Below are 13,019 nucleotides of genomic sequence, written 5' to 3'. Positions count from 1 at the left end.
CTGATGTCATGATGGGAGTCTGCTATAGACCACCAGACCAGGGGGATGAGGTGGATGAGACTTTCTTCCAGCAACTAGCAGAAGTTACTAGATCGCAGGCCCTGGTTCTCATGGGAGACTTTAATCATCCTGATATCTGCTGGGAGAGCAATACAGCGGTGCACAGACAATCCAGGAAGTTTTTGGAAAGTGTAGGGGACAATTTCCTGGTGCAAGTGCTGGAGGAACCAACTAGGGGCAGAGCTCTTCTTGACCTGCTGCTCACAAAAAGGGAAGAATCACTAGGGGAAGCAAAAGTGGATGGGAACCTGGGAGGCAGTGACCATGAGATGGTCGAGTTCAGGATCCTGACATAAGGAAGAAAGGAGAGCAGCAGAATACAGACCCTGGACTTCAGAAAAGCAGACTTTGACTCCCTCAGGGAGCTGATGGGCAGGATCCCCTGGGAGAATAACATGAGAGGGAAAGGAGTCCAGGAGAGCTGGCTGTATTTTAAAGAATCCTTATTGAGGCTGCAGGAACAAACCATCCCGATGTGTAGAAAGAATAGTAAATATGGCAGGAGACCAGCTTGGCTTAACAGTGAAATCCTTGCTGATCTTAAACGCAGAAAAGAAGCTTACAAGAAGTGGAAGACTGTGTATAAATGACCAGGGAGGAGTATAAAAATATTGCTCAGGCATGCAGGAGTGACATCAGGAAGGCCAAATCCCACTTGGAGTTGCAGCTAGCAAGAGATGTTAAGAGGAACAAGAAGGGTTTCTTCAGGTATGTTAGCAACAAGAAGAAAGTCAAGGAAAGTGTGGGCCCCTTACTGAATGAGGGAGGCAACCTAGTGACAGAGGATGTGGAAAAAGCTAATGTACTCAATGATTTTTGTGCCTCTGTCCTCACAAACAAGGTCAGCTCCCAGACTGCTGCACTGAGCAGCACAGTATGGGGAGAAGGTGACCAGCCCTCTGTGGAGAAAGAAGTGGTTCAGGACTATTTAGAAAAACTGAATGAGCACAAGTCCATGGGGCTGGATGCACTGCACCCGAGGGTGCTAAAGGAATTGGAGAATGTGATTGCAGAGCCATCGGCCATTATCTTTGAAAACTCATGGTGATCGGGCAAGGTCCCAGATGATTGGAGAAAGATGGGCACTACATTAGCCTTTTAAAAAGGGAAGGAGGAGGATCCGGGAACTACAGGTCAGTCAGCCTCACCTCAGTCCCTGGAAAAATCATGGAGCAGGTCCTCAAGGAGTCAATTCTGAAGCACTTAGAGGAGAGGAAAGTGATCAGGAACAGTCAGCATGGATTCACCAAGGGCAAGTCATGCCTGACTAACCTAATTGCCTTCTATGAGGAGATAACTGGGTCTGTGGATGAGGGGAAAGCAGTGGATGTTTATTCCTTGACTTTAGCAAAGCTTTTGATACGGTCTCCCACAGTATTCTTGCTGGCAAGTTAAAGAAGTATGGGCTGGATGAATGGACTATAAGGTGGATAGAAAGCTGGCTACATCGTCGGTCTCAACGGGTAGTGATCAACGGCTCCATGTCTAGTTGGCAGCCGGTTTCAAGCGGAGTGCCCCAAGGGTTGGTCCTGGGGCCAATTTTCTTCAATATCTTCATTAATGATCTGGAGGATGGTATGGACTGCACCCTCAGCAAGTTTGCAGATGACACTAAACTGGGAGGAGTGGTAGATACGCTGGAGGGTAGGGATAGGATACAGAGGGACCTAGACAAATTAGAGGATTGGGCCAAAAGAAACCTGATGAGGTTCAACAAGGACAAGTGCAGAGTCCTGCACTTAGGAGGGAAGAATCCCATGCACTGTTACAGACTAGGGACCAAATGGCTAGGCAGCAGTTCTGCAGAAAAGGACCTAGGGGTTACAGTGGACGAGAAGCTGGATATGAGTCGACAGTGTGCCCTTGTTGCTAAGAAGGCTAACGGCATTTTGGGCTGTATAAGTAGGGGCATTGCCAGCAGATCGAGGGACGTCATCATTCCCCTCTGTTTGACATTGGTGAGGCCTCATCTGGAGTACTGTGTCCAGTTTTGGGCCCCACACTACAAGAAGGATGTGGAAAAATTGGAAAGAGTCTAGCGGAGGGCAACAAAAATGTTTAGGGGGCTGGAGCACATGTCTTATGAGGAGAGGCTGAAGGAACTGGGATTATTTAGTCTGCAGAAGAGAAGAATGAAGAGGCATTTGATAGCTCCTTTCAACCACCTAAAAGAGGGTTCCAAAGAGGATGGCTCTAGACTGTTCTCAGTGGTGGCAGATGACAGAACAAGGCGTAATGGTCTCAAGTTGCAGTGGGGGAGGTTTAGGTTGGATATTAGGAAACACTATATCACTAGGAGGGTGGTGAAGCACTGGAATGGGTTACCTAGGGAGGTGGTGGAATCTCCTTCCTTAGAGGTTTTTAAGGTCAGGCTTGACAAAGCCCTGGCTGGGATGATTTAAATGGGGATTGGTCCTGCTTTGAGCAGGTGGTTGGACTAGATACCTCCTGAGGTACCTTCCAACCCTGATATTCTATGATTCTATGCTTGGGGGAAATGTTTTCTATATGTAAATAAAGAAAATGCTCCTGACTGGGGAAAAAAATAATAATGACACAGACACAGCTCACTCCTGCCTCCCCCAGGGGGTCTCTTAAAGAGATATCTCCCTATTAGGCACATGGGTTACACGCACAAGGTTTCAGAGCGCACTTACAAACCAAGTGAGTGTTGCTGCTGTGCCACAGTCCACAGCATCCCAACCCCTGCGCTGGGCGCAAGCAAAATGTCCCTTAGGCTGGAGACCTGGTCTGGCACGTTTCTTAGGGCAGCTGAGTGACTTGCTTTTTTTAAATGCACAGATTTCAGAGCTGTTTGCTCCGGGGGGATACTGGCTCGGGGCACACAGGCACACACACTTGGATAGCAGCTCTGCTGCCATAATGACTCACTCTGCCTGGGGGCAGAGGGGAAGTGCATGCTCCATTGGGCCGTGGGGCACACAGCTCCTCCAGTTTGCATTCACACAGCTAGGTACCCATGTGCACTTGCTACCCTGTGGGAAAATCAGCCCCTTCTGTTTCAGGCCCAGCATGCCTTTGCCAGTTCAGGGGCGTTTCATTTAGGGGCATACGAATTATACCAGGTCAGAACCATAGACTCATAGGACTGGAAGGGACATCGAAGGGTCATCTGGTCCAGTCCCCTGCACTCCTGGCAGGACTGAATGTTATCTAGACCATCCCTGACAAGTGTTTGTCCAACCTGCTCTTAAAAATCTCCAATCATGGAGATTCCACAACCTCTCCAGGCAATTTATTCCAGTGCTTAACCACCCTGACAGAATATCCAACCTAAACCACCCTTGCTGCAATTTAAGCCAATTGCTTCTTGTCTTGTCCTCATGTAGGGAGCCAACCGAGCAGCCGCTCCCCCGTGGTGCTCGCACACCCTGGACAGACCTGCGCCAGGAAGAGCTCAGGCCCCAGGCGCTCCCCACACTTACTCTCCAGAGCGGCCGTGCAGCCCTGCTCCCTGAGCTGTTCTTCGTGAACGGAAATGGCACGCCTGGTGGCCACGTTTTTCAGACGAGGCTTGGGTTTCACACAATTGTCTGAAAAGAAGAGGAGAAACCATCACAGAGAAACAGCTACCTCTAGTGGAGCCTGCTCCGTCACTCCGCTGCTTCCAGTCCACCCTCCGGGGGATTCACCACCTGGGTCACACTAACATGGCAGCCTGGCTTTCCTTTTGCTGTGCCACAAACCGTGACCCCCCCCTGAGCCCGCTCCAGCTGCGTAAACAAGCTGCCCCTGCGCATGGGTGGAAGCAACTAGGGAACCCACACACTCCAATATGTGCAAAGCAGAACTGAATCCAGCTGGCAGGGCTGCTGCTGAGGCCTTTCTGGGACTGACTCAAAGGGAGAAAGAGGCAGGACACGGCCCCGAGCCACCCTGCCACCAGCCAGTCCCCATGCACCCACTGCGAACGGTTTTGGACAGCCCCTGCTGGCAACACGTGACAGCAGGTTTAAAACAAATAAAAGGAAGTTCTTCACGCAGCTCCCAGTCAACTTGTGGAACTCCTTGCCTGAGGAGGTTGTGAAGGCTGGACTATAACAGCGTTTAAAAGAGAACTGGATAAATTCATGGGGGTTAAGTCGGTTAACGGCTATTAGCCAGGATGGGTAAAGAATGGTGTCCCTAGCTTCTGTTTGTCAGAGGGTGGAGATGGATGGCAGGAGAGAGATCACTTGATCGCTGCCTGTTAGGTTCACTCCCACCTGGCATTGGCCACTGTCGGCAGACAGAATACTGGGCTGGATGGACCTTTGGTCTGACCCAGTACGGCCGTTCTTATGTTCTGGTAAATCAGGTTTCAGGTTAATTTACCTAACTTCACTTAACAGGAGTAGAAGTGGCCACACGGGCCTGCCCTGTATCCACGGTTACTGCAGTCAGTGCCAGCACTGTGTGTGGACAGGGCCTACAAGAAGGGGTTGCTGCTTTTTACGTCTGTGGTCCCTGCAGGGCCCACCCAGCCCCAGCAGAGGGAGCTAGAGTCTACCGGGACTTGTGCAGCTCCAGAATTGTTTGCCAGCGGCCAATCTGTTAGCCCTTTGCAGACACTGCCGGCCCGGGTATCTCTAGGGGACAATGAGAGGGAACGGGACTCTCTGCTCCCAGGCTGCGGCTGATGGGCCAGCAGTCACCCAACCCATCATGCTCCTTATTAACTGAGCACCCGATGCCACACCAAACCCAGCAGCCCAGAGCAGCCCTGAACTCCCGTGTTTCTATGCCGCCGCTGAGGCAAGCTGCACTGCCTGGTTAAGTGTTTCTGGCTCGGGAGGCCAGAGTAGCACACTTCAGCGTCTGGTCTGCGCTTAAAATGTAGGTCACGAGAGCTACCTGGCTCAGGGGTGAGAACAATCTGCATGTGTGAGCGACACAGCTCTGCTGCCCTGCTCCTAGGAGAGAGACAGCAGGGTTCCTGGGCAACTGCTTCTGTCAACCTCACTACCATTGCTCGAGGTGGCAGCTCTCCAGGGCCGTAGCTGTCTCTGCACTACAAGCCCCAGAGCACAGCCAGGGCAGGGGAATAAGCAGCCTGTAGGCACTGCGTGGCACTGTTAGAATGGCAGGTGGGGGAGTTAGGGGCAGGAGCAGGGCCCAACCTTGTCCCCTTTTAGTTACGGGGCTGGAGCAAGTGAGAGACCCAGACACAGCCCAGGGGCCGGGGGTGCAGGGAAAGAGGAGTACTCAAGTCCACAGGCCATCCTGCCTCTTGGCAGGTCGATGGGAGAAGAGAACCATGACCAGGAAGAATCTGGATCCAATTTGGTGGTGGTGCAACTCCCACGGACACGCCGCAGGAAGAATTTACGTTATTGCTGGAAAGTCATTTGCCTGCCCAGCTGGAACGAGAACTGGGATTGTTACCTGCCTGCTGGAAGCAGAGCAGGACGGGCCGTGGACCCACTGTGGGGCCCAGTCGCAAGTCAGCCAGGGACCAGCTGGAATGCCGGCCTGAGCCAGGAACTCCCAGCACAGGCACCTCCCTCCTCCCCAACCGCACCCAGCACTCATGCACCTTTGGGCGTGGGCTTCCCCTCTGCTGGTGCAGACATGCTCCACCCCTCTGTCAGCCACCCTGTGCCTCCCTCACACCAGTCAGCCACACTACACATCCTAGCCCTGTGTCAGCCCCTCCCCGCCAGCTACTGGACACAGCCGGGTGTCCGTGTGCCGACATCTCGGGTTGTGTTTACCAAGCGAGCGGGAGTGGAGCTATCCTGAGCCGGGCCTGCAGCAGGGCACCACTGGGGAGCCCTCCGCTCGGTACTGCGGCCAGGATCTAGAACCCCAAGAGCTAGAACTCAGACACTAGAACCATGTACTTTTTAATTCACCCCCACAGCTGTCCCAGGGCTTGCTCGGTCCCACACTGCCTCAGGCTCTGCTTTAGGGCAGGCCTGACCTGCAGCACAGGCAGGCCCCAGGAAAATCCCAGGACGGCGCTACCTGCTCTGGCACCCCAGCCAATTCCTACCCCCTGAACTTCCTGACTCGGGCCCTCAATGAATGCAGAATTACATTCTTCACTGATCCACCCCCAAGACGCCTCTGCTTCCCCAGCCCTACGCCCCGTACCTGCAGCGATTGCATCTATGCTGTCCCTGCTAGCGCCTGCGTTGCTAATTCTCCTTGGCACAGGGGTAGGCGTGCTCCTCCCAGGCCTGGGCAAGCTGCTGCTCCAGCTCTCTCGGACCTGCTGCTCTGTGGAGCTGCTCTGCTCTTGAACGACAAAGGAGCGCCTGGGGGAAGAATGGAGTTCAGAACACTTGCCCTTGAGCTCGGCATTCAGCTGCTTCCCCAGGGCCTTCCAGGAGAGCCGCACGTCGCTGGGCTCGGCCGCAGCTTGGCCCACTGCATCGGCAGGGCCGCTTCGCGCGGACGGGTCTGAAGGGGAAAGCAAGGGAGAAACATAAGTTGGCCCCACTCCTGGCTCAGTGGGGCAGTAGAGGAAGGCAGGCTCTGCTGTTCATGCCCTGGCCCAGTTCCAGCCTGGCTGTAGTACAGGCTCTTGTCCCAGTAATACCAGCCTCACATCGCCGAAGCACTGCCCCTCGCGACCCGGCGGGAGGAACACACTCCGCTGGGAGGGGCCTGGGGGCGTGCCAGCTCCAGCCAGCCTCTACGAACCAGCGTGGGCAGGGCTGGAGGGAGACCCAGCTGCCTGGAGCCATTGGAAAGCACAGCTCCCTTTCCAGTACCCAGTCACCATTGAAAGTCATTACCCTGCCCTGCTGGAATAGCCCCTGCTCTGCCCAGCGGGATGGCAGCACACACTCCACACACAGGCTGCGCTTGCCAAGAGAAGGGGCACAGCCTGGGCCCACTCCTGCCCACACCCGCCCCCCCCCCCCCCGCCCACCTGCGCTGGCGCCTCACAGGCCCTGGTCTTTAACTCCTCTTTACTGGGAGGGGAGACTTCAATATTGTGGCCTCTAGTGCTAGTACCGGGTGAAATGGTCTTCCTGGGTTTCATGCACCATCAATACAGCCAAGTTGGTCTGGCAGGGGGACACGGAGGCAGAGAAGGTATCCCCACGGGGCAGACACCAAGCCCCGGCCACAGCTAAGGGCTCTGGCCTAGGGGGCAATCAGCCGAGTGTCCCCAACAAATGTGGCTGGGCTGCAGCCCACACCCAGCCCCACAGGGCATGGCTAGGGAGGAGCAATGAGGGGACCCTATTTTCCAAAGGATGGCTTTAGCTTTTCATCCCCCAGCATGTGGGAGCTGGGGGTACAGTCCCAGGTAGCTGTGCGTGACAGGAGCATGCGTGGGCTTCCAGCCTGTCTTGGCAGAGCGGGGCACAGTGTCACCTGTCTGCACCTAGCAGAGCAGGCTTCCCCCTACCCCCATCTGGTGCTCCCAGTGGGATGGCTGGCACTGAGCGTGCTGCCCCTGCTCAACCCACACAGCCCGTGCCTGTGCCCACGGCCACCCCCACCCAGCTCCGGCAGGTGCCCGTGAGGTGAGACCTACCTGTGGACACAGAGTGTGTGCGAGATTTCAAGACAAGGGGAGGGGAGCCGGCTGCGCTGTCCATGATGTCTCCTGGAAACACAAACATCTGCATTCAGGGAGCAGCACTGAAAGCTGCACCCCCTGCCCCAGTGACACCCCACACCCACACTTGTGGGGTTGAGCCCAAGGTAAGCTGCACCCCCCCCCCAGTGATACCCCACACCCACGCTTGTGGGGTTGAGCCCAAGGAAGGATCAGTGAAGCCACTGGGCTGAAAGCAACTGCCTGTCCTGCTCTGACAGGGCCTCTAGAAATGGGCTTTGTGCTTAATGGCCACCAGGGCCCCACAGCCAGCTGGCTCTGTTTATCCATAGGACGTGAGTGTCCTTGCAGGCTCCCCTGGTATGGGAGTAGGGTTGCCAACCCTCCAGGTTTGGCCCTGGGTGTCCCGGAATCGGCATCGAGCTCCCGGTGACTACTGAAAGCAAGCTGGGCGATTTGAATAGGATATTTTAAGAAAATGACATGATGGGAAAAAAAAATCTCCCAGAATAGCTTCAGTCCGAGTTGGCAACCCTAGATGTGAGCCAAGCCAGGCTCTTGCCTCTCACACATTGGTCCTAGTACTAAAGAGCCTGCAGCACCCACCACCTCTCCACATCCACACATACACTCATCCCCACCCCCCGCCAGTCGTCAGTGGCTTTGCAAAGAGAAGGGGCACAGCCTGGGCCCACTCCTGCCCACACACCCCCCAGGCTAGCAAACTATTCTGTTCTTGCTCCATGAAAGGAAATTGCATCCAGCGGCCCTGCCGTGCTGCTCACTAACAGCCCTTGTAAACAAGACATTAGAACAGGGGCTCTCAGACTGGAGGTTGGGACCCCTCAGGGGGTCATGAGGTTATTACATGGGGGGGGGGGGTCGCAAGCTGTCAACCTCCACCCCAAACCCCACTTTGCCGCCAGCATTTATAATGATGTTAAATATATAAAAAGTGTTTTTAATTTATAAGGGGCGGGGTCAAACTCAGAGGCTTGCTGTGTGAAAGGGGTCACCAGTACAAACGTTTGCGAGTCACTGCCTTAGACACAGCAGCTGGGCCTGGGACCTGGGGGAGCAGATCGGGGCTGTAAGGAAGCGCTTTGGGGGTTTTCAAACACAGGCACCTCCGAAAGCAGAACTGCACCTTAAACCCTCCATGGACTGCAAACCTCTCCCTTCCAACCTTGCCCTACTTCTTAGCAAGAGCCAGGGGGCTGTCCACACGGGCCATTCGACCGGTGCAGCGAGAGCGCGTGAGCTAGCCCCATGTGAGAACATGGTCAAACCTGGCTGCTCGCTCTCCTAGCAGGCATTCAGACTGATGATGTCAGGCCTTGGTGCAGAGCCAGGGATTTCCCCCCGCCCGGCTGGCACGGCTGGAGTGCAGTGTAAGACCCCTCCCACCTCTGGCAGATGTGCTACTTTTTAAATTCGCCTGCATATTCTTATCTGCGCTCTTGCCTCCTCCTGCACCAGGGGAGTTCCCAGCTGCTCAGTTTGGGAATGTTGAGCTAGCAGGTGTGTGCGTCTTCCCCTGGGAATGCCATCGGGACTGGCACGTTGGGCTTACCCTGGCAGGGCACAAAGTTACAGACACGGCCGGCATGGCTCGGCTCTGGCACTTTTCAGTATTTGGTGTCCAAGCGTGTTTACACAAGAGCTCAGTGTCATTAGCTCCAGTTTGAAGTTGGGGAACTGAGGCTCGGGGGGGTGAAGTGACTGCTCGGGGCCCGCTCCTGTTGCTGGGCAAGTCAAGAGGATTTCTTCCCCTGGCTTTAGGGAAGCAAGCTCTGGCCCTTAGCAGGCAGCAGCCCTGCAGGATCTTGCCCTTTCTGGCTGTTTGGGCCCCAGGACACAATTTGCCAGAGAGCTGGTCACTTTTCCAGCTAACTGGGTCGAGGTGGAAAATGCCTTTTTGACCAACACAAAAGCATTTGGAATCATCAAAAAAAAAAATAAGTTTTGAACCCAAATTCGTGTTGCCTGGGCCCAGAGTCTGCCATGCTGGCTCTGGCCAGTACTGGAGATGTCAGGACATGAAAACCCGCCCTCCCAGACAGCCGTCGGCCTATTGCAGAGAAGGGGGAATTCCTGCCTGTCTCCAGCTGGAGAGCGGATCTGCCCAGCACTATGCAGACAGACTACAGTGAGGCTGATGGTAGTGAGAGTGAGCCTAGACCTCTACAGGAATTGCCTCCGGAGCTAGACCCCAGAGGATTGATAGAGGAATCACTTATGGACCTAGCCTGCTTCTGGAGCAGCACTTACAGAAGGGATCTCTCCCATGTCTTCTCTGCTGCTCCGCTGTGCAGCTCCCCAGGGCAGCCACTGCTGTTTGAAGCACCATGTTGTCTTAGAGGAGGGCTACCACACCAGTGCCCACTGGGTGCCATAGCCTATCCTAGCATCCCACTGCTCCTGCCACCGCTGCCCCCTCCAGCGTAGCAGTGACTGGAGCAAGGGAGGGCAACTTTAGGGACAAAATCCCACTGCAGACCAGGTCAGTGGGACGTTCAGGAATGAATGATGGGGTTGGCCCTAGGCTATTCAACTGGCCACGGCCTCGCAGGGAAAAGGGCTTGCAATGCCCAGCGAGGGAAATGCTGCTTGCACATGTTTTCAATAGGTGGCTTTTGCGGCATGCCTAGCATCAATCTGCACCAAGCCCTGCCAGAGACTGTCTGGGCCCTGGCACCTGCTCTGGGCTCCTACAGCCTTGGTCTGAGACCCAGCTGCCCCAGTAAAGACTGGCAAGAGATAGGATGCAGCCGATGTCACTTACCATCTGAACCAGCTTTTTTGATCTCTCCTTCTTTACTCTGCAAAACAAACAGAAAGAAAACCCCATCACGGGCAGAACCTCCTGCTAAAACGCCCTCCCACGCTAGGGCGCCTGGGACTGCTGGTGCTGAAATACAGGGAGAACCACAGAAAGGGACAGCTGAGGCTGAACGGGCAGGAAATCTCCCATGGCTGTAGCAGAGACTTCCTGGACACAACACCGGCTGGGACATTTCCAGCTCAACTGGCCAAAGCATCAGCAAACCCGCCCTAGGAAACCATCCTGCCTGAGCCTGCGAAACTTTCCCCAGCAGCTCATTTCCATGCTCTTCACCTGAAATGTTGGGACGGAAAAAGCCAAACCCTCCACCCAGCCACAGCCTTCCCTAACTCCACTCAGCCTGGGCGTAAGCATCTGGCCCAGCGGCCGAGCACACAGGAGGAGACGACTTTCCAAGGAGCCCTGCTGCAGGGCTAGCTACTGTTGTGGCCATTGGCTGTCTCATGCTTGCCCAGCAGGCTTCCCAGGATTACCTGCTGGGAAGGACCAGGCTCTGTGAAAAGCTTCCTCTCCAGGAAGTCAGGAACATGGCCACACCCACTGACGGCAGCAGGCCTGGCTGGCAGCGCCGGGAGAGCTCACCCGCTCTCCAGCAGAGTTCTGGGCACTGGTCACATGGCGAGAACTTGCCATTGATTAAGGCTGATGACAGACTCTGCTCTCCTTGAATACCTGTGTATCTAGTGTCCGGACCCTCGGGAAACCTGGTTCTCCTGGGACAGAGGCTTGGGATCCAGACCAAATGGAAGGCCAGGCTGTTTCAGTAGCAGGGGGTGGGAGGGAATTCTGACCTTCAAGCAACCCCCACTGCCAGGGGCCCTCGCCCTGGTGCAAAGGGCAATGGGATTCCTTAACTTCCTCTCAGCACTGGCTTCTATGGACTGGAGCTCGAGGGCCACTAGGAGAGAGACAAATCAGGTAGACGCCCACTGTGTAAACTCTGGAATTACAGCAACTCTAAGGAGGCCTCTGGGAGAGCCTAGAGATGATGCTGCCTCCATGGGCCCAGACCACACCCAAGCTCTGCCCCCCTGCAGCATGGACGGGTCAGCGGCTCCCCCTGAATACACAGCAGGCTTGGAAAACATAACTACTAGCCTCTTCCAGTGAGGGACCAGGGCAAAGACCTCACACGCGCTTCCAAGGGCTGCTGGGTGAGCAGCACTGGTCTCAGCGCTGCCTGGGGGACAGGAGGTACAGACCTCCTGGCTCAGAGCTGGCAGGGTGGGTTATGTCCTGGGGCCAGCGCACGAATGTGTGAGCCATGAGAGAGGCCACTGGCTGGAACAGCAGCTCCCTGTCCTAGAGGCTGGCATCTGTAAATGAAATAAAGCAACTGATGGGAGCAGGCTGCCTGGGCAGCTCTCACAGCAAGGGGGCTTCGGGGAACATGCATTTGTTACAGGGCAAAATGCCCTGAGCACCCATCAGAGGGCCGGCTCGCGAGAGGTGCTGAGCACCCGCGATGGCACCATCAGTGATTGAAAGGAGTGCGGCGGAGTTTGCTGCATCACCTGGTGAGTGCTTACTAGAAAGTGACCTCACAGAGGCATGGAGAAGAGCCCGGACCCACAGACTGGGAATCAGAGGAGGATGGTGCTCGGCGCAAAGCACGGAGACGGGGGAAGTGCGACCATCAATGACACCTGTGGCCAATACTACCTGGGGATAGGGCCGAAATAGTGTGGAGGGATTTAGAGGGGTTAGAAACACAAGTAGGAAATAGAGGCCAGTCTGGACCAGTGGGTGGGGGGACAGGCTGATGCACAGAGCGGGGCAGCAGCTGCAGCCCATGAAACCCAGCAGTGACTGTGGGCAGAGACAGGTTTGCAATGTGCTCAGGGTAATATCAAACCCAGGGCAGGGGCATGGCCGCCTGGGAGCAGGGAGGTGACAGTCTGTCAGCACGGGACACCGATGAGGCTGCTCTGAGAATACTGGCCTCAGTCGCACCACCAGGCAATCCCAAAGAGCAACGCAGCCAGGAAAGGGGAGTGAGGAGGGAGGCAAGGTGAAGGATCAACCATCACTGTAAAGTCACTGACCACAGCTGTGAGTGGGAGGGCATGAGAACGGCCCACAAGAGGCATTTCTACACCAGGAACCCACTCATCTCAACGGGATTCTTGCCACCAACTTCCGCCAGCTCTGACTCAGGCCCCATGACAGCAGAGGAGTTCGTGGGCTGCCCGAGGGGGCACTGCAGAGACTGAGGGCATGAGATGGAGCGAAGGAAAAACAAACAGTGAAATGGTCTCCTATGAAGAGAGGTGGAAATTCTATTGCTTGAGTCATCTAGAACTGGGCACCGCAAAGCCCAGGAGAATGGAGCACAGGGACCAATTCTGTGCTGGCTGCTGGCATGGACTAGCCTTTCCCAGCTCTGTCTGCTAGGCTGTGTTCTCGTGGGACCATCCACTATATGGGCATTGGCCCTGTGGCAGCCCATGCTATATAATGAGGCCTTCAGACCCAAGGGCAATACCAGTGCTCCCGAAGAGGGAATTCCCTAGTGAAAATGCAGGGGTAGCTCTCGGGGAAGTACAGGTAACTCTTACAGAAAGGCAGCTGATTTCCACCGAAGCACCTGCTTCC

General features: G+C 55.4%; 1 protein-coding gene across 4 annotated transcripts in view; it reads right to left on the bottom strand.

The window, feature by feature from the left end:
* CARMIL2 (capping protein regulator and myosin 1 linker 2) overlaps window positions 1-13,019 on the bottom strand; it is a 133,088-nt gene that overhangs the window by 5,616 nt on the left and 114,453 nt on the right. For 3 of the 4 annotated variants that reach the window (XM_050922324.1, XM_050922322.1, XM_050922320.1), the window contains exons 35-38: window positions 10,365-10,401; window positions 7,556-7,627; window positions 6,157-6,465; window positions 3,507-3,614 (exon numbers count right to left, since the gene is read on the bottom strand). In XM_050922324.1, the coding sequence (XP_050778281.1) occupies window positions 3,507-3,614; window positions 6,157-6,465; window positions 7,556-7,627; window positions 10,365-10,401 (526 nt within the window). The remainder of the gene's footprint in view (window positions 1-3,506; window positions 3,615-6,156; window positions 6,466-7,555; window positions 7,628-10,364; window positions 10,402-13,019) is intronic. The other variant, XM_050922323.1, reaches the window with a different exon arrangement.

The sequence above is a fragment of the Gopherus flavomarginatus genome, chromosome 14 (assembly GCF_025201925.1).
Source record: "Gopherus flavomarginatus isolate rGopFla2 chromosome 14, rGopFla2.mat.asm, whole genome shotgun sequence".
Lineage (NCBI taxonomy): Eukaryota > Metazoa > Chordata > Testudines > Testudinidae > Gopherus > Gopherus flavomarginatus.
Note: the sequence above shows the minus strand (reverse complement) of the source record. Positions and strands in the feature narration are given on the sequence as shown.